Source organism: Triticum aestivum, chromosome 3B (genome assembly GCF_018294505.1).
Source record: "Triticum aestivum cultivar Chinese Spring chromosome 3B, IWGSC CS RefSeq v2.1, whole genome shotgun sequence".
Classification (NCBI taxonomy): Eukaryota; Viridiplantae; Streptophyta; class Magnoliopsida; order Poales; family Poaceae; genus Triticum; species Triticum aestivum.
The window spans coordinates 575,095,930-575,116,836 of NC_057801.1; the positions used below are offsets into that span (position 1 = coordinate 575,095,930).

The window sequence follows — 20,907 nt, forward strand, 5'->3', positions numbered from 1 at the left end:
GTAAAAAAACAAAATCGATGCTTCAAAATGCTTCCAAAAATAGTTTTTTCAGCATGATTTTGTCTTTTTTGTCAAGGCCTCCACAAATGTCATTTCATCATGAAAATTGGCACGCATGTGAACCATACATCAATGATTGTTGACAAAAAAAATCAGATTTTTTTGAAAATTTTAATATTTTTTTCGATTTTATTGTAAGGGTGCATGTGAGCTCGAGCTCACATAAATGTCCCTGTTGAAGATGATAGCTTCCTTGTGTTTATTACTCATTTCTGTCTGTATGTAGTCTACGTTAAAATATCGAAAACATCTTCCATTCATCTTTACCTTACAGGAGATGGTTTACTAGTAACCGTTGAAGATTGTAAACAAAGGGAGCAGTAAACCACAGGGCAGCAGAAGCTGCCGTGCAATTCCATTCATCTTTGCTTTTGGTTGGCCGACTAGCAGTGAAAGAAAGCTTCAGAAGAAAGGCAGTATAAACGCGTGCACAGCGACAGAGCGTTGCGATCTTGCAGACTACCGCGTGCGTGCGGAGAAGCATCAAAGACTCCACACTTTACGCGAAACCCCTCGTAGTTCTTCATCCTCCCAAGCTTCCCCACACCCCGCTTCCTTCCCCTCTCTGTCCCAATCTCGCGCGACGCCACGAAACCCTAGCCCCCAAATCGCTCGCCGGGGAGAGGGAGGGAGGGAGGCCGGAGACGGACGCCGCTCGCCGGCGCCGATGGAGGTGAAGCTGTGGAACGACAAGCGCGAGCGGGAGCTCCTGGAGAGCCTGGCCGACCTGTACGCGATCATCAAGGCCACGGAGAAGCTGGAGCGCGCCTACGTCCGCGACCTCGTCTCCGCCGCCGACTACGAGGCCGACTGCCTCAAGCTCATCTCCCAGTTCAACTCCCTCTCCTCCTCCCTCGCCGGGGTCGTCACCATCCCGCGCTTCGTGCAGGCCTACCGCCTCGACTGCCCCGCCGCCCTCAACCGCCTCGTCCAGTCCGGCGTCCCCGCCACCATCGAGCTCCGCGCCGCCACCTCCTCCTCCTCCGCGCCGCCCGCCACCGCGGCCTCCGCCTCCGCCATCGCCCAGTGCGTCCAGAGCTTCATCACCGCCATGGACGCCGTCAAGCTCAACATGCTCGCCAACGACCAGGTCCGCCCCCTGCTCCACGACCTCTCCACCTCCATGGGGAAGCTCGGTACCGTCCTGCCGCCCGACTTCGAGGGGAAGGTCAAGGTGAACGAGTGGCTCGCAAAGCTGCATAAGATGGGGGCCGGGGACGAGCTCACAGATCAGCAGGCCAGACAGCTCAATTTTGATCTGGAATCAGCGTATAGTGCGTTTATGGCCTCGCTTCCCACTGCTGGCCTGTGAACAATGATCGGCTTGATTCAGAGTTGGTTCTTCTTTTCTGTTTTGTCATGCTCTTGTCTTGCAATGGTATACATATGTGTAATTTGGCTCAAGCTATATCGTTTGTCGACAACAATGCCAATCTTATGGAAAGTTGCCCCCTACAGATCTATTGTTTCATACATGATTATAGGGACCCTTGATTGTATTCAGCGTACAGTGTGTTTTATGGCCTCGCTTCCACTGCTGTTTGTGATCAAAGGATTGGTTTTGTTCTGAGCTGTTCCTATGTTTCTACTTTGTTACGATGTTGTCTTTTGACCACTACCGTGGGTGCTATATATGTGTAATTTGGATTGTGTTCTATTCTTTGTCAATAACAGAGCAAATTTTATGAAAAATCCTCAGATGGATTCATAATTATTATATGTGGTGTGATGTTTCTCCGTGATGTCCATCAATTGTAGAATGCTTACCTTTGTCCTTTCTATTGGATATGTTTCTTCTCCATCAATAATATGGAGCAATAAGTGCCAATTTATATTCCACTGTCCTGGTGATATTATGATCTTTCAGTTTGCAAGAACAATCTTGTTTTAATCTAGGGCAGTTGGAACTGATTGCATTGGTGTTTTAGCTTTGTGCACTTGCTTATCCTGGACTGGTCCAAAGATACATGGATGTTCAGTTATGAAAATACAAGTCATGATGTGTCTACACTTGGGTTTAACCAAATTGCATCATTGATTTGATAGTTTAGTATGGATAGTGTATTCCAACTCTGTTACTTCTCGATGTCAATAAAGATTTTGTAAGGTTTGCTTCTGAATTGTTCCTTTCTTTGTACTATGTGGTCGTTGGATCACTACTGCAGTGCCATCAATATGTGTAATTTGGATTAGACTCTCTTGTTTGTCAATGATAAAAATGCATTTTTGTGTGGAAAGTCGATGGATTCTGTTGCATATTGGCTATATACGGTACAATTGTACAATGTTCGTTTGTGATGTCCATTCAATGTAGAATGTTTGCATATGCCTGCTAATCTACCAATTCTTCCTTAGGAAATGATAACTAATACTATAACATATGCCTGTAATTCAGGTTATTTCTCTTATAACATGCCTATTCCTTAAGACTGGCTCACTAGTGTGCTTTCTTCCTTAACCAAATAGACACCCAAAACTTCTAAACAGAGTTGTCTTTTATGAATGTAAATGTTATTTTTTCTGATCTTTTGGTGTTTTTCCGCAATTTTTTCTGAACTTTGCAAGCTGAATAAATTTTCAGATATTTTAACATGCCAAAATTGTTCCGATTGAAAATTAATTCATGTGCAATTTTCAGATGTGAATCTCAGATCTTCTACTGAATTATATGTGTGATTTTCAGAACTCGTTTGAATTTGTATGCTTTTAGTAGGACAAAAAAAGCTAATTATTATTCTGACATGATGCTTGGCAGGACATTTTTCCCAGACTCATCTCACCTTCCTCTGGTTTGCGTTTTCACGGAACCCAGTCCGATGGTGAATCGTATCACGTAGTTTGATGGAAATCATGCTACCCATTTGCAAATTATACATCTTCATGGATTTCCTGTAGTCGAAGACTAAGAGTCATATTTTATTCTTGATCATAGCTTTCTGAACTGAAACGGTACTTGGAAAGTGTGAAAAGCCAGTGATAGTGAGGAAGAATAAAATGGTAGAAGCAGGTAATGTAAGCCACCAGTTCATTGGCTTTGTTGGTTTTGATGTGCTAACACCAGGTCCATTATCACCATCGGATTATTTGAAACTACGGAAATATGTCAAGGGATGCTCTTTGAACGAGTATTTTCATAGTTTCATAACATGAATGAACTGTCACTTGTTTTTATTTTATCGATTGTAGCCTAGGCACATTTTTTATTGATTAGAGAGCTATCCAAAGTGGTTACTGTAGTTTTTTTAGCAGGTCCAGCTCGGCTCAATTTAAGAAAAGACAAGTAGCTGGATCAGAGCTGTGTACATTGGATCATATCAATAGTCTTGTTGACCTGCTGCTTGGAGAGTTCTGTATCTCATTTCTCTTGTAATACAACACTAGCTCCAACCGACCTCTCCAGCAGCCTTCCATCCGCCATCGTTGCCATGCCGCTCCAGTAACTCTAATTCCAAGGTCCACTATCTGAGTAAGCTTCAGATCCTTCCATTGCTGTTTTAACTTGTTATTGGATTCCCCCCCTCTTTTTTTGACCTTTAGAAATACTTATGCTGGCACAAAGAAGAAAGAAAACCTGCCCTTTGTGTTGTGTTCATTTTCCCTTTGCAGTTTACTAATTCGTCTGTCATTTACCGCGTATTTGCACCTCGTGTTTCCATCCGTTGCTGACTTCACCGCGTGTTTGCACCTCCAGGAGTTCCTTTGCTGTTTTAACTTGCAAGGTTCCCTCCTCTTATCTTTTTTTACCTCTTGAAATACTTCTGTGGCACAAAAGGAGAGAGAAAAACCTGCCCTTTGTGCTGTGTTCCTTTTCTCTTTGCAATTCACTAATTGATCTATTGTTTCCCACTTCTACAGGTTTTTCACCCATTGCTGCCTTCACCGTTAATTTGCCCCTCCAGAAGCACTTCTGTCGCCCTTCTTTTATTTCTTTGGGTCATTCCATACCCAAAAAACAGTAAGTCAAAAGCAAGAGGGGAAAAAGTTTTAGCTCCTGTTTACCGTGATCTACCTGTTAGTTTTCCGCCCATTTCCCCTGAATAAACGCTTCTGCATCTCCTCCTGCATCCAACTATCCAAGTAGCCACAACCCCACTCCCCATAAAAAGGAAAGAGAGAAGAAAAAAATCTGTCATTGGAGTTATTTTACCTGCTTGCCTGTTTATATCCTCCTAGCTTTCCCCCATTTTGTGTCTTTTGTCTTTACACTATACCCGATTCCGTGCATTCTCAGAAGTCAAGAAGCAGAAAAATACCCCCCAAAAATTGCAAATCCATGACGGGGGTGGAGCTGGTTGGTTTGCAATTGGCAGCATCTCCGATCCTGAAGAAGCTCCTCGCGGATGCTTCAACATACCTTGGGGTTGACATGGCGAGCGAGCTCCATGAACTGGAGATCACCATCATGCCGCAGTTCGAGCTGATGATTGAAGCAGCTAACAAGGGCAATCACAGGGTCAAGTTGGACAAATGGGTCCAGGAGCTCAAAGAAGCCTTCTACAAAGCTGAAGATCTGCTGGACATGCACGAGTATGACCTCCTCGACCGCAAAGCAAAGAGTGGGAGAGAGTCCTCGCCACCCCGTGCCTCATCAATCAGGACTATTTTGAAGCCTCTGCGTGCTGCTTCTAACAGGTTATCGAATCTCCTCCCAAAAACAAGAAGCTACTTCACCAGCTGAATGAACTGAAGGCCGTTCTGGTGACAGGCAGGGAGTTGCGTGAGCTTCTTTGCATACCAGCTGGTAACAGTACAGAGAGCCCCATTGTTCCTCCGGCCACATCATTACCACCTCTGAAAGTAATAGGCCGTGACAAGGATCGTGATGATGTAATAAACCTTCTTTCCGAGCCGGTTGCTGTTGAGGCTAATTCAGCTATGTATGCGGGTTTGGCCATTGTCGGAGCAGGAGGTATGGGAAAATCCACCTTGGCACAACATGTTTACAATGACAAGAGGGTACACGAACATTTTGATGTCAGGATGTGGGTATGCATCTCACGCAAACTTGATGTCCATCGTCACACACGGGAGATTATCGAATCCGCAGCTAAGGGGGAGTGCCCACGTGTTGATAATCTGGATACTCTCCAGTGCCAATTAAGGGACATACTGCAAAATCAGAGAAATTCTTGCTTGTGTTGGATGATGTTTGGTTTGATGATTTGAGTAGTCAGATGGAATGGGACCAACTGTTAGCTCCTCTAGTTTCCCAGCACAATGGAAGCAAAGTTTTGGTAACTTCTCGACGGGATACATTTCCTTCTGCTCTTAACTGTGAAAAGGTGATCCGTTTGGAAAGCATGGAAGATACTCAGTTCTTGGCACTCTTCAAATACTATGCCTTCACCGGAGCACAAATCAGAGATCTCCCCTTGCTTGAAAGGCTAGAAGAGATTGCAGAGGAGATAGTTAAAAGGCTTGGACAGTCTCCTTTGGCTGCAAAAGTTGTTGGTTCCCAGTTGAAAGGGAAAATGAATATCTCTGCCTGGAAAGAGGCTCTGACTTTAAAGATTGACAACTTAAGTGAGCCCAGAACAGCTCTGTTGTGGAGTTATCAGAAGTTAGATTCACGTCTGCAGAGGTGCTTTGTATATTGCAGCTTGTTTCCGAAAGGACACAAGTATAATATTGATGAGTTGGTTCACCTGCTGATAGCTGAGGGGCTTGTTGATCCATGCAACCAGGACAAGAGAATGGTAGATGTTGGAAAGGATTACCTCAATGAGATGGTTTCTGGGTCTTTCTTGCAACCATTTTCTGAAAGATTTCGGGCAACATGCTACATTATGCATGATCTTCTTCATGATTTGGCAGAGTCGCTCTCTAAAGAAGACTGCTTCAGATTAGAACATGACAAGGTGACAAATACCATGCACCGTTCGTCATCTGTCTGTTCGTGTTGAGAGTATGAAACAACATCAGCGCAGTATCTGCAAGCTACATCATTTACGCACTGTTATCTGCATTGACCCACTTACAGATGATATGAGTGATCTTTTCCATCAGGTACTGCAAAACTTGAAGAAGTTACGTGTACTCTATTTGTGCTTCTACAATAGTAACAAGCTGCCTGAATCTGTTGGTGAGCTGAAGCACCTTCGGTATTTAAACCTCATTAGAACTTCCATTGCCGAATTGCCTCGATCATTATGTGCTCTTTACCACCTACAGTTACTTCTGTTAAACCATAAAGTTAAGAGTTTGCCTCACAAACTATGGAAATTAAGCAAGTTACGGCATCTTGAAGGGTATCAAGATCTGGGATACAGGATGTATGAAGTAGCTCTGCCTCAAATCCCTTATATAGGCAAGCTAACTTTGCTCCAGCATTTTAAAGAATTTTGTGTGCAAAAACAGAAGGGATGTGAGTTGCGGCAGCTCAGAGACATGAAAGAGCTTGGTGGCAGTTTAAGAGTCAGAAATCTCGAGAATGTTACTGGAAAGGATGAAGCCTTAGAGTCGAAGCTATATCAGAAAAGTCATATTGGAAGCTTGAATCTTGTCTGGGGTTGCAATAATAGCATGAATGCAGATGATAGTTTACAGTTGGAGATTCTAGAAGGCTTGATGCCACCGCCTCAACTGAAAGGCCTGAAAATCAAGGGTTACAAATCTGACATGTATCCAAGTTGGCTACTTGAGGGTTTGCATTTTGAGAATTTGGAATCTTTTAAGCTCGTCAATTGCAGTGCGTTAGAAGGCCTGCCACTCAATACTGAGCTCTTCAGGCATTGCTCTGAACTGAAGCTCAAGAATGTCTGGTCTCTGAAAACATTATCTTATCTTCCAGCCGCCCTCATGCACTTAACAATTAGCAGTTGCCCACTGCTTATGTTTATTGCCAGTGATGAGCTAGAACAGCATGATCAGATGGAGAACATCATGAGAACAGACTACTTGGCATCACAACTTGCTTCATTGTGGGAAGTGGATTCCAGATCGCATATTAAGAGAGCATTATCGTCAGAACATTCATCTCTGAAGCAAATGATGACATTAATGGATGCTGACATGTCACATCTTCAAACCATTGCAAATGCTGTAGAAAGAGAGACTGGTGAGTTAATGCTGAAAGATGATATCATCAAGGCATGGATATGTTGCCACGAGCAGAGGCTGAGATTCATTTATGGAAGAAGCATCAGCTTGCCCTTGGTTCCACCGTCTGGTCTTTGTCAACTTCATCTTTCTTCATGCAGTATTACGGATGGGGCATTAGCTGTTTGCCTTGACGGTCTCACGTCACTGAGACGTTTGTCCTTGATGGAGATCATGACTTTAACTACATTTCCATCGCAAGTGGTTCTTCAACATTTGACAAAGCTCAACGACCTTTACATTTCATCCTGCTGGTGTTTCAGATCATTAGGGGGGTTACGAGCTGCTACCTCTCTTTCAGATTTTCAATTGTTTGACTGCCCTTCTTTAGACTTGGCACATGGAGCAAATTTTATGCCATTATCTCTTGAGAAGCTCCGTATACAGCGGTGCATGGTTACAACTAATTTCTTCAGTAGTGACTTGCCATTCCTGCTGCATCTTTCCATGTTTGGGTGCAGAAGCTCTGCATCCTTGTCGATTGGTCACCTGACCTCCCTTGAATCACTATCACTAGGAGGTATCCCTGATCTGTGCTTTCTTGAAGGACTGTCTTCCCTGCAACTTCGCCATGTACATTTGACAGACGTCCCAAAGCTTGACGCGAAGTGCATTTCACAATTCCGGGTCCAAAAATCACTATATGTTAGCAGCCTTGCGATGCTCAACCACATGCTCTCGGCTGAAGGTTTTACAGTTCCACCATTTCTGTCTTTCCAAGGATGCAAGGAGTCATCCGTTTCATTTGAAGAATCAACAGATTTCAGATCTGTCAAGTGCCTGAGGTTAAGTTATTGCGAAATGAGTTCCCTGCCAAGAAATCTGAAGTGCTTCTCCAACTTGACAAAACTGGAAATCCACATGTGTCCCAATATATCATCTTTACCAGATCTGCCATCCTCCCTCCAGCACATAGTCTTGTGGAACTCTAAAGTCTTGCAGAAGAACTGCAGAGCACCTGATGGAGCAACTTGGCCAAAGATTGAGCATATCCGCTGGAAGGAATTCACAGAATTTCCAGATTCATAAATATAAAGAAAAAAGGTAAAATTCCCCCAGTTCCTTTGCAAATATGAACTTTTGTAATATTTGTTGCATCTTTTATCTTTAAAATACTTCATTTGTTTCAAAGCTCCATTCGTTCATTTATTTCATGCAGTAGGACCAACATCTTTCGCCTACGGTGATCTCGTCTCCACCCGCTGCCTGCCAGGAGTTGGAGTGCCTCAGTCTCACTTGCACTTCAGCTCTCTCCGCTGCCTTCGTCGATCACTTCATGCGTCACTCTTCCACTCTAAACGGCCCCACGACTAGTGTTCGAAGCTTGTTCAAATTTGAATCTCTGTTACACAATTGTTGTCGTTAATTTGTTATCCTATCTTGGCGTGTTACTTTTGATTGGTGGTGCTTGTAACAGTTACCCCTTGTGTACTGAGATGCACTAGCATCCAATAATTTCATGTACACTCTAATTTCATCTAATAATTCTGGACCTTGATAAGTGCCGAACGTCAGGTACGAGCACATGGCAACTCCGAACGTTTTCGAGGGCAAGTTTAGTTACGCGAGGATGACAACTTTAGTTCGCAAGAATGACAACTTTCGCACTTCAGTTTATTTTTGACAGAAATTTGCCGTGTATCACTGGAATTTGCCATCCTTGCGTGACTGAAATTGTCATCAAAAAACGTCAGGGCCGGACTGCCACGCACCTGACGTGTCGCACTTATCATTTGCGTAATTTTATGGAGGGCTAAGCTCCATAATTCCGTATTGCAGCTGAACTTCTGCAGTTACTTTTGGAAAGGTAATTGGAGGACCCTTGTCAAGACCGAGTGAATAGTTAAATGTGCTCACTGGGAGTGGGAAGTGAAGACATCGCTGGCGACTAGCCGTCCCAGTGAAAAGCTTTGCCAGAATGGTGGTCGCAGTGTGATTCAACGAAAACACAACGGGGCGCCAACGGTTTGGGTTGGTTGGGATTGGAACTGAAACTGAAGCAAGACGAGGCACATTGTGTTGCTCAGAGACGTGTGACCTTTTCTTGAAAGAATCTTGTTTTGGATACAATGGAGTACTTTGAAAATATGAACAGGAATAGTGCAATTGACACGAATGGACAATCTCTGGAGAGAGGAGAAGGCAGGTAGGATCATTTGGGACAGTATACAGTGGCCAAGCCCTGGTGCACGGTCAGCTGAACAGAAGGGTCATAGGCCATCAAATCTTGATCCTGGTCCCTGCCGTACGTTCCTTCCATTCTGGCAACCACCTCACCATCCACGTCTGCGATGCCACCCACGTCTGCGAAGCAGTGGAAAACAAATTCAACACTGTAAGTTGATAATCAGGTTGACAGGGAAAAGATGGCTATAACCTTGAGATATGTAACATGCGCCAAAGCCAAAAGATCAGCCCTTCGGACAGTCTTTCAGTAGGACTGCATCCATGTAGCCACCTGAGAACTGGATTGCAACCACACACAAATTACACCAATACTTATTCTTGGCCATCGCTTTCAGAGATAAGGCCTTAATCGTGGTCGTGGTGGAGAAACAGAAAGAGACTACCAGCTCCCAGTGTACCTCTGGTTCAGATATTTTGCTCTCTTGTCTTGCTGTTTGGTGAGCTCTGGTTCTGATTTCTCTTGTATTACAACACTTCTCCAGTCCTCCTCGTCGGCAACCTTGCATTACCGTTGCCGCCGTGGTGGCTCCAGCAACGATTCTGTCCTTCACTCCTTCACCTCTGTAAGCATTCCAACCTCCTATGCTATTTAGTTTCCCCTGTACAGATAGTTCCGTCCACACAAAAGAAACAAATTTGCTTGCAGGGCTCTGCTTTAATTTTTCTTTTCTTTTCTAACATACTGCAGTAGACTAATTTGTTTTGTTCTTCTCCGCTCCTACGGGTATTTTCATCTAATTGGTGTATGCCATTGTTTGCCTCATAAAGTCTTTCTAATTCCCTGCCATTTTGTCTATTTACACAGCTGCCAAAGATCTTTGTGTTTGCAGTGCAAAAGCCATTTCCCAATCCCCAACGAACAGTACCCTGTGATTCCATGACTGGGGTGGCGCTGGCTGGCTTAAAGTTGGCAACATCGCCGATCCTGAAGAGGCTCCTCGCAGATGCCTCAACATTCCTTGGGGTGGACATGGCAAGTGAGCTCCATGAACTGGAGAGCACAATTATGCCGCAGTTCGAGCTGATGGTTGAAGCAGCTAACAAAGGCAACCACAGGGTCAAGTTGGACAAATGGATCCAAGAGCTCAAAGAAGCCTTCTACAAGGCTGAGGATCTGCTGGACATGCATGAGTATGACCTCCTTGAGCGCAAAGCAAAGACTGGGAGAGATTCCTCGCCACTGTGTGCCTCATCCATCAGCACTATTTTGAAGCCTCTGCGTGCTGCATCTAACAGGTTATCCAATGTTCGCCCAAGGAACAAGAAGCTACTTTGCCAGCTGAATGAACTGAAGGCCATTCTAGCGAAAGGGAAGGGGTTCTCTGAGCTTCTTTGTTTACCAGGTGGTAACACTGCAGAGAGGCCCATTATTCCTCAGGCCACATCATTACCACCTCTGAAAGTAATAGGTCGTGACAAGGATCGCGATGATATAATAAACCTTCTTACCGAGCCAGTTGCTGTTGAAGCTAATTCAGCTGTATATGCGGGTTTGGCCATTGTCGGAGCAGGAGGTATGGGAAAATCCACCTTGGCACAACATGTTTACAATGACAAGAGGGTACAAGAACATTTTGATGTCAGGATGTGGGTGTGCATCTCACGCAAACTTGATGTCCATCGTCATACACGGGAGATAATCGAATCCGCAGCTAAGAGGGAGTGCCCACGTCTTGATAATCTGGATACTCTCCACTGCCAATTAAGGGACATACTGCAGAAGTCAGAGAAATTCTTGCTTGTATTGGATGATGTTTGGTTTGATGATTCGAGTAATCAGATGGAATGGGACCAACTGTTAGCTCCCCTAGTTTCTCAGCACAAGGGAAGCAAAGTTTTGGTAACTTCTCGACGGGATACATTTCCTTCCGCTCTTTACTGTGAAAAGGTGCTCCGTTTGGAAAGCATGGAAGATACTCAGTTCTTGGCACTCTTCAAATACTATGCCTTCACTGGAGCACAAATTAGAGACCCTCCGTTGCTTGAAGGGCTAGAGGTGATTGCAGAGGAGATAGCTAAAAGGCTTGGACAGTCTCCTTTGGCTGCAAAAGTTGTTGGTTCCCAGTTGAAAGGGAAAATGAATATCTCTGCCTGGAAAGATGCTCTGACTTTAAAGATTGACAACTTAAGTGAGCCTAGAATGGCTCTGTTGTGGAGTTATCAGAAGTTAGATCCACGTCTACAGAGGTGCTTTCTATATTGTAGTTTGTTTCCAAAAGGGCACAGGTATAACACTTATGAGTTGGTTCACCTGCTGATAGCGGAGGGGCTTGTTGATCCGTGCAACCAGAACAGGAAAATGGTAGATGTTGGAAAGGATTACCTCAATGAGATGGTTTCTGGGTCTTTCTTGCAACCATTTTCTGAAAGATTTATGGACACATACTACATTATGCATGATCTTCTTCATGATTTGGCAGAGTCGCTCTCTAAAGAAGACTGTTTCAGATTAGAAGATGATAAGGTGACAGAAATACCATGCACCGTCCGTCGTCTGTCTGTTCGTGTTGAGAGTATGAAACAACATCAGCGCAGTATCTGCAAGCTACATCATTTGCGCACTGTTATCTGCATTGACCCACTTACAGATGATGTGAGCGATGTTTTCAGTCAGGTACTTCAAAACTTGAAGAAGTTACGTGTACTCTATTTGTGCTTCTACAATAGTAACAAGCTACCCGAATCTGTGGGTAAGCTGAAACACCTTCGGTATTTAAACCTCATTAAAACTTCCATTGCCGAATTGCCTCGATCATTATGTGCTCTTTACCACCTACAGTTACTTCTGTTGAACCATAAAGTTACGAGTTTGCCGCACAAACTATGTAAATTAAGCAAGTTACGACATCTTGAAGGGTATCCTGATCTGGGATACAGGATGTATGAAGTAGCTCTGCCTCAAATCCCTTAGGCCAACTCCACCGCACGACCCCAAACGGACGTCCGGATTGGCCGGTTTTGTCCCTTTGGGGCGCCGATGGGTACGCCCGTGTCCGGCTGTGTTCATTGGGTCGTGTGTGCGCCCACCGCGCGGCCGCACCCCAAATCACGTCCGTGTTTAGAAAAACAATAAAAAAAAGAAAACATAAAAAAATGACTAAAAAAGTAAATAAACGCAGTTTAATAAAAGATAAAACTTAGTTAGGGGGGTCCATGGCCACAAAACGGCCCAATTTCGTCACATTAATAATTAAACATAAAAAAGAAAAAAAAACGGTCGCCGCCGGCGCGCTCCTGCCCGTGCCCGTCGTTGCCGTCGCCGTGGCGCTCTTCACTGGCCGCCGGTGTCGTCGTCGTCGCTGACGAGGTCGACGTAGGCCGGCGGCGTCCACAAGTGGGCCGGCGGTGCGTGCGGTGCCTGGTAGACGGGGGCGGGCTGGACGGCGGGAGGTGCCTGCAACACCTCCTCCCGTGGCGACCCCTCCCGCTCGGGTGACTGCGGCGGAGTGGCGCGCCAGTCCACGCCCAGGCTGGCGGCCATCTCCGGAGCAGTGCAGGACCAGGCCCACCCCGCGCCCACCAGCTGCTGGAAGGCGGCCGCCGGCTCCTCCTCCATGGCGTCCTTCCTCCTCTCCTCTGTCAAGGCCGCCATCTGCAGCTCCAGGAAGGCCACGTCGCCGGCGGCAGACAGTGCCATGGCCTCCTCCAAGCCATCCCATTGCCGCTCGTCGTGCGTGCGCATGGAGTCCTCCATGACATGCTGCACGAGACAGGCTTCCTCCTCCGCCGTCATGCGAGGAGGTGGTGGTGGCGATGGAGACGGCGATGGCGTGGGCGTGAGGCCGCGCAGCACCCTACGCCCGCGCTCCTGGGGAGCGGCCGCTCGGCCCTCTGGGCGTGGCCGCCGTGGCCCCATCGACGTGCCGGCGAAATAGGATGCCCGCCGCGCGTCGTGCTCATCGCGGAACCAGGTGTCCCACAATGGCGAGTCGGGGGCGTACCTGGGATCGTAGTAGAGGTCGTCCGGGAGGAGGCGGCGGCGGCGCTCGATCTCCTGGCGGCGCGCACGGCCGGTCACCGGGACCGGCGGGATCGGCACGCGGTCGGCCGACAAATGCCAGTTGTTGGGGAGGTGGGCGTCGCTCCAGGGGATCTGCGTCCTCGTCTCCCAATAACAGCGGCACACCTCAGCGCGGATGTAGTGCCGGTCGCGCTCGTCGGCGGACGCGGGGGCGATGGAGAATGCGGGCGGCGAGGGGGCCCGGCGTGGTGGCGATGGCGAGGCCGGCTCCTCCTTCTTCACCGAGCCGCGGCGACGCCCCGACGAGGAGCCAGCCTCGCGGTCGTGCTTGCCTTTGCGGCCGTAGTTCCAGAGCCCCATGGCTGCGGGGCGGCCGGCCGGCGAGTTCTTGGCTAGGGTTTGGGGCCTGGGGCTGTCGGGTTTCGAGGAGGCCGCGGGGTGGCGTGGGGCAGTGTGGACGACGACCGGTCCACGCTTCCCACTTAAAGAAGGACGGCGACCCTTCCATGTGTGGATGACAGGTGGGGCCGCCCGCCCGTGCGCATTGATGTGGGCGGGAGGAAGGTAGGTGGCCGCCTGCCACGCGGCCCCGACGCGGACGAGGGCGCGTCCGTTTGGTGTCCGCCGCGACCCAAACCCGGCGCAAGTTTGCGCTCGAAATGGGTCGGCCCGGACACAAAACGGACAGGATAGGTCCGGGCCGTCGCGCGCTGGGCCGCCTCCTTTGTCCCTTTTATCCCAAACGGACCGGGGCGGACAGGATAGGGTCGCGCGGTGGAGTTGGCCTTATATAGGCAAGCTAACTTCGCTCCAGCATGTTGAAGATTTTTGTGTGCAAAAGCAGAAGGGGTATGAGTTGTGGCAGCTCAGAGACATGAAAGAGCTTGGTGGCAGTTTAAGAGTCAGAAATGTCGAGAATGTCACTGGAAAGAATGAAGCCTTAGAGTCGAAGCTATATCAGAAAAGTCATCTTGGAAGCTTGGCCCTTGTCTGGAGTTGCAATAATGGCAAGAATGCAGATGACAGTTTACAGTTGGAGATTCTAGAAGGTTTGATGCCACCGCCTCAACTGAAAGGCCTTGAGATCAAGGGTTATAAATCTGCCACGTATCCAAGTTGGTTACTTGAGGGTTCGTATTTTGAGAATTTGGAATCTTTTAAGCTTGTCGATTGCAGTGCCTTAGAAGACCTGCCACTCAATACTGAGCTCTTCAGGCATTGCTCAAAACTAGAGCTCGAGAGTGTCTCGACTCTGAAAACGTTATCGTGTCTTCCAGCAACCCTTGCATACTTATCAATTAGCAGTTGCCCACTGCTTATATTTATTACCAGTGATGAGCTAGAACAGCATGATCAGAGGGAAAACATCATGAGAACAGACTACTTGGCATCACAACTTGCTTCGATATGGGAGGTGGATTCTGTATTGGGAATTAGGGAAGTATTATCGTCTGAACATTCATCTCTGAAGCAAATGATGGCATTAATGGATGCTGACATGTCACATCTTCAAACCATTGCAAGTGCTCTAGAAAGAGAGAACGGCGAGGTAATGCTGAAAGATGATATAATTAAAGCATGGATATGTTGCCACGAGCAGAGGCTGAGATTCATTTATGGAAGAAGCATCAACTTGCCGTTGGTTCCACCATCAGGTCTTCGCGAACTTCGTCTTTCTTCATGCAGTGTTACAGATGGGGCATTAGCTGTTTGCCTTGGCGGTCTGACGTCACTGAGAAATTTGTTCTTAATGGAGATCATGACTTTAACTACACTTCCGTCGCAAGTGGTCCTCCAACATTTGACAAAGCTGGACTTTTTGTTCATCAGATATTGCTGGTGCCTCAAGTCATTAGGAGGCTTACGAGCTGCTACCTCTCTTTCGAAAGTTAGATTGATTTCCTGCCCTTCTTTAGACTTGACACATGGAGCAGGTTTATTGCCGTCGTCTCTTGAGGAGCTCTGTATATACCAGTGCATGGTTGCAGATAATTTCTTCAGTAGTGACTTGCCACACCTGAAAATTCTTAGCATGTATGGCTGCAGAAGCTCCACTTCCTTGTCTATCGGTCATCTGACTTCCCTTGTATCCTTATCACTGGGACGTTGCCCTGATCTGTGCTTTCTCGAAGGCCTGCCATTCTTGCAACTTCACGACGTACATTTGACAGATGTCCCGAAGCTCAGCGCGAACTGCATTTCACAGTTTCGGGTGCAGCAATCACTCTATGTTAGCAGCCTCGTGATGCTCAACCAGATGCTCTCGGATGAAGGTTCTGTAGTTCCACCATTTCTGTCTCTCGAAGGATGCAAGGAATCATCCGTTTCATTTGAAGAATCTGCAAAATTCACATCCGTCAAGTGCCTTAGATTAGGTGAGTGTGAAATGTGGTCCCTACCAGGAAATCTGAAGTGCTTCTCTAGTCTGACGACACTCGATATCTATGACTGCCCCAACATATCATCTTTATCAGATTTGCCATCCTCCCTCCAACATATATGTGTTTGGGGTTGTGAACGCTTGAACGAGAGCTGCCAAGCGCCTGACGGAGAAAGCTGGCCAAAAATTGCGCATATCCGCTGGAAGGATTTCAGATGAACTGTTGTTCGGATTCACAACTTACAAATAAATGGAAAGGTAAATGATCCACCGGCCTTTGCAAAGATAGTCCTTTTGAGGTTTGCAAAAAAATAAAATAAAGACAGCCTTTCGTAATAGTTATTTCATTTTTTATCTTTCATATGCTTCATTTATTTCAAAGTTGCATTTATTCTTGTGTTTCAAACAGTAGGTGCAAGATCTATCCCCTCCGGTGACCCTTCAACTCTCTCGGCATTGTCACTACTGCCGACCCCTCAGGATCCCTTCTACGTTGATTACTGCATGCATCGTTCTTCCACTTTCTCCACCACCTGGACTGAGACACATGTCTAATTTGAATCTTGTTCTATAGTTATTGCCGTTGTGTTGTTATCCTGAAGTGTTGCTTCTGATTGGTGATGCTTGTACTAGCAGTTATCCCTTGTGTGCTGAGATGCACTTGGATGGTTGTAACAGTTATCTATCCCTTGTTAGCTGAGATTCACTTAGATATCCCATGTACTTCTGGAGGGCTAATTCCATATTGTAGATGAACTTCTGCAGTTAGTCTTGGATGAAGGTAATTGGAGACCTCTTTGTCAAGACTGAGCGAATAGTTGAATATACACTCACATTTTAGATGAGAACCGTGAAGTCTGAAGAAATTGCTAGCGCCAACCAATTCAGACTCACAACTATAAAGAAAAAGGTAAAGTTTTCCCCAGTGCCTTTGTGAATATGAACTTTTGTAATATTTGTTTCATTTTTTATCTTTCAAATGCTTCATTATTTTCAAAGTTTCATTCGTTCATTAATTTCATTCAGCAGGCCCAACATCTTTCCCCTCCAGTGACCTCGCCTTCAGCTCTCTCTGCCGCCTTGGACGATTGCTGCATGCATCGCTCTTCCATTCTGAACGGCTCCACCACCAGTGATGTAACGCTTGACTAAATTTGAATATCTGTTCTACAGTTATTGTCGTTAATTTGTTATCCTGTCTTGGCGTGTTACTTTTGATTGGTGATGCTTGTAAAAGTTACCCCTTGTGAACTGAGATGTACTAGCATTCAATAATTTCATTTAGTACCTCGGTTCCAAGAAGCTTGTCTTAGATTTATCTAGATACGGCATCAGTCTGATTCAACGAAAGCACAACGGGGCGCCAACGGTTTGGGTTGGTTGGGATTGGAACTGAAACTGAAGCAAGACGAGGCACATTGTGTTGCTCAGAGACGTGTGACCTTTTCTTGAAAGAATCTTGTTTTGGATACAATGGAGTACTTTTTAAAATATGAACAAGAATAAAGCAATCGACACAAACGGACAACCTCTGGAGAGGAGAAGCAAAGGAGGATCATTTGGGACAATATACAGTGGCCAGGCCCTGGTGCACGGTGAGCTGAACAGAAGGGCCATAGGCCATCAAATCTTGATCCTGGATCATGCCGTATGTTCCTTCTCCTCTGGCAACCACCTCGCCGTCCACGTCTATGATGCCGCCCCTTTTCGGATCCTCCACGAGCTGCCCCGGCGATAACCGAAATGATTTCACCTGCAAATTCAAACCAGTGAGAAAAAATTCTACTGATGAACCACTCTATGAAGAAGGTTGGCACGGTGTTCTGAATCGCTGTAAGTTGATGATCAGGTTGACAGTGAAAAAATGGCCGACCTTGAGATATGTAACATGTGGTGATTTCACGTAGCTCCCGTCGCTCATCTTCAGCAGCAGAGCCAAAAGATCGGCCTTCGGACAGTCTTTCAGTATGACCGCGTCCATGTAGCCATCTGAGAACTGCATCACAGCCACACCGTGCATGTCGCAAAAATTACACCAGCACTCAACGGGCAGGTTTTGCAGAACCAAATAGAGCTTGATCAGATTAGCATTGGGAAACAAAGACAAAATATTACCTTGGCTTCAGGAGCTGCCATGGCGTTCTCAGCAGCCCATGGCACGTTGTAGACGCACACACCCACAAACGGGCCATTGATGGATCTCCAGTCTGAACACTGAAACTCGGCCCTAGGACCTTGATAAGAGCACACCTGAGATTCGCCGTTTTGCTCCACGATGGGAGTCTCGGCTTGCTTGACAGGATCTCCGTATGCCTCGTAGCCCGGGGCGGGCACGAAGTGGACGCTTCCGCGGTATCGGCGCAAGTTCATTATGCGAACCAGAGCCTGAGATCAATCAGGAAGAACTCGTTACGATGTGAGGCATCAGTTTCCAAAGATTTCAAGTTATTACAAAAGAACCAAGATTATACACACATAAAAGTCGAACCGCGCGCTCCCCATCCACCTGTATTTCTCAGACTCGATGTCAACATCCGCCACCAAACCTGTAATTTTTCTGAAAGAGTCAGATCAAGCATCCGCAGAAGCTCCATTGGAATTTGACAGACATTGTTGATTTCATGGTTGCGTACCCCAAGTAGTTGACAGCACGCTGAAAATGGTTTTTCCCCCTTGCACTATAGTGCAAACATCCAAGGCCTGCTTGTGACCTGTGCAACGAGAGAGTTGTTGCTTCCATCAGATTTCTCTATTTGAAAATGCCGTGGGAACTTATATTATGTGCCTGAAAACATACTATGACCTCTGATAATGGCAAATACGGCGTCCGAAACTGAGCACGTCTCGCTGGCAGCATGCATAAGCGATTTGGCCATGCCGTTTCCTGTGCCTGCATAAATAACAAGCCAACACACATGTTTGAGCACTTTCAGAAGCTTTTGTGCTACTAGTGTCTGACCAAAGATCGATTGTTATTCATTCAAAAAAAGATCAGTTGTTTTTACCAGCTGGAACTACCCCAATTGGCATTTTTATTGCTTCCTCCCAGTCTGATCGTTGCAGAATTCCGTTCACAAGCTACATGCCAGAAATGTCAGCATGAGAAAGAAAAAAAAAAGTAGGAACCTTACAGCATGTACGACATTTTCTATGTTTTCTTAGTAGATTTTTTTTCTGCGAATGAGTATATTTGAAGGCACTACAAACGCTCAAGCTAAACTTGCATCAGATGCTGTTAATATCTCTCAGTTTTCTTTTCGTTTATCGCCAGCCTTCCAGACAAGATGATCATGTGAGATCCATCCATTACCATTATGTGAAGTCAAACTCGCAGCTGCATATCGGATGCCAACTACTGGAGTCAACGCCGTGGATTCGACCCCTGTCATGCCGTGCCATGCCAGCCATGCAAACCTAAACATGGTATAGAATATTGCGTGTTACCAACCTCCACGAGGACGCCATCGCCGCTGACGCAGACGATCCCGTCGTATCTCGCACGGTCCAGAGAGGACGCCACCTCCCGGGCATGCCCCCGGTACCGGGTCTCTGAAACAAATTAACAAAACCACGGACCAGGCGGATCAAAATAACCGCAAGAGCCAAGAATGTAGGAGAAGAAGATCGCGCTTCAAAAAACCACGGAGAACCTTACCTTGCATTGTGACTTCGACGCCGGCGGCTTCGAGCAGGGGCTTGATTTCTGCCTCGTAGATCTTGCTTGCCCGTCTTTTGCCGCCGTAGGGGTTGATGAGGACGAACAATCTCTTGGGCCGCCCTATTATCACATGTCATCACGAAATATGAATCGTTTACGCTAATGGAGCATCGCATTAAACTAGAAACAGCTGATATAATCCCATAAAAAATTGGTTGATAAAGCAGAGCAGCAGCTCGTCACATCTAGATTGGAGAAGCACTGTACATCATCAGAGGAATCGAAAAAATCCGAGACAGTTTGGGCTGGTCGCGTGGTGACCGGCACGACGGACGGAGGCACCAAAGGCACGTACCGAAGGAGTCCAAGCAGCCCCGTAGCGTCTCGCCCCACGCGGCGGCCGCGCCCTCGCCGTCGGCCATCTCGAAAACGTACTCCCTCCTGCGCCTCTTCCCTCCAGCCTTGGCGCACGACGGAGGTCTCGCGGCGTCCTCCACCACGAAGGCGCAGACGACGACCTCCTTGCCGCTCGCCTCGGCTCCGAGCACGTCGGCCTCCAGCGAGAGGCTCCTCTCCACCGTGGCTCCGGCGCAGCGCCACCGGAGCTCGGGGCAGCCGCCTGTGGTGGTGGAGAGCGTCGCTTCGGCCGGCGTGCCGTTCGCGCGGACCTTGGTCGTGGCGCCGCCGGTGGCTTGCCGGTCTTCCATGGCGGGGGGAGATAGAGCTAGAAGAGCGTGAGATGCGAGATGGATTTTTTGGCGCCGAGTTGGGCCCGCGCAGCAGGGCGGAGGAGTTGGAGATGCAGAGGGAGATGTGGATCGGTCGATGGACTCCAGTACGACGTGGGTTTCCGACTTGCGTACTGCTCGCGAGCTCCAGTGATCGGCTTGTTGCCGTGTGTTTGAGTATTTTGATGGACGAGAAGAAAACGTACGTTATTTTATTATTTTTCATTTTTATTTATTTACTTTGGAAAAGAAAACTAATGTTGTCAATAGACAATTTTAAAAAAATCACAAAACCTTCAATCTATTCATCATGCCATCACAGTACAAATAACACAGAAATAACAAAAATTACATCTATACTTGTAGACCACCTAACGACGACTAAAAACACTGGAGCGAGTCGAAGACACGCTGCCGACCGCCGTCATCGTCCCTCCCTCACCGGAGCCGGGCCAAACTTGTTGCAGTAGACAGTTGAGAAGTCTTTGTGCTAAGGCCCCATACGACCAACGCATCAGAACAACAACCGTCGTCGATGAAGAGAAATGTAGTAGATCGAAACGATACAACCTGTAGACACATGAACAAATACTGGATCCAAGCAAATCCACCGAAGACCAACACCGATCGAATCCCGCAAGATCCAGCGGAGACACATCACCACACACCCTCCGACGACGCTAGAGGCGTCACCAAAATGTGGGCTAGGCGGAGTGAACCTCATTTTATCTTTAGGGAGCCGCCACCGCCTCTTCTTTCTGAGCATGACACAAACCATAATGAACTCACAAGAACACCTAAAAGCGGAACAAGACCCCTCCCCTAAGGGAGTCCT

The 20,907-nt window shown here is 47.0% G+C and overlaps 3 protein-coding genes and 1 pseudogene across 4 annotated transcripts; 3 read left to right on the forward strand and 1 right to left on the reverse strand.

The window, feature by feature from the left end:
* Window positions 1-543: 543 nt before the first annotated feature.
* On the forward strand, window positions 544-1,580 carry LOC123071007 (vacuolar protein sorting-associated protein 28 homolog 1). The gene has a single exon (XM_044494462.1). It carries the CDS (start codon window positions 728-730, stop codon window positions 1,370-1,372), a length of 645 nt encoding a protein of 214 aa, XP_044350397.1. The 5' UTR covers window positions 544-727; the 3' UTR covers window positions 1,373-1,580.
* A 295-nt stretch (window positions 1,581-1,875) lies between these two features.
* On the forward strand, window positions 1,876-8,556 carry LOC123071004 (putative disease resistance protein RGA4; annotated as a pseudogene).
* Window positions 8,557-9,734: 1,178 nt separating this feature from the next.
* On the forward strand, window positions 9,735-16,937 carry LOC123071008 (disease resistance protein RGA2). The gene is made up of 5 exons (XM_044494463.1): window positions 9,735-9,908; window positions 10,151-12,250; window positions 14,091-15,944; window positions 16,096-16,596; window positions 16,713-16,937. Exons 2-3 carry the CDS (start codon window positions 10,223-10,225, stop codon window positions 15,903-15,905), a joined length of 3,843 nt encoding a protein of 1,280 aa, XP_044350398.1. The 5' UTR covers window positions 9,735-9,908; window positions 10,151-10,222; the 3' UTR covers window positions 15,906-15,944; window positions 16,096-16,596; window positions 16,713-16,937.
* A 172-nt stretch (window positions 16,938-17,109) lies between these two features.
* On the reverse strand, window positions 17,110-20,185 carry LOC123071005 (sphingosine kinase 2). Of its 2 annotated transcripts, none has more exons than XM_044494460.1 (10): window positions 19,700-20,185; window positions 19,342-19,464; window positions 19,135-19,235; window positions 18,692-18,764; window positions 18,484-18,576; window positions 18,320-18,397; window positions 18,162-18,232; window positions 17,802-18,071; window positions 17,560-17,682; window positions 17,110-17,439 (listed from the first exon to the last, which is right to left on the reverse strand). In XM_044494460.1, the coding sequence occupies exons 1-10, from the start codon at window positions 20,049-20,051 to the stop codon at window positions 17,242-17,244; spliced, it is 1,482 nt and encodes a 493-aa protein (XP_044350395.1). In that variant the 5' UTR covers window positions 20,052-20,185; the 3' UTR covers window positions 17,110-17,241. The 2 variants fall into 2 exon arrangements, with proteins under 2 accessions (XP_044350395.1, XP_044350396.1); XM_044494461.1 differs by having other exon boundaries at window positions 18,490-18,576; window positions 19,700-20,181.
* Between the last annotated feature and the right edge of the window lie 722 nt (window positions 20,186-20,907).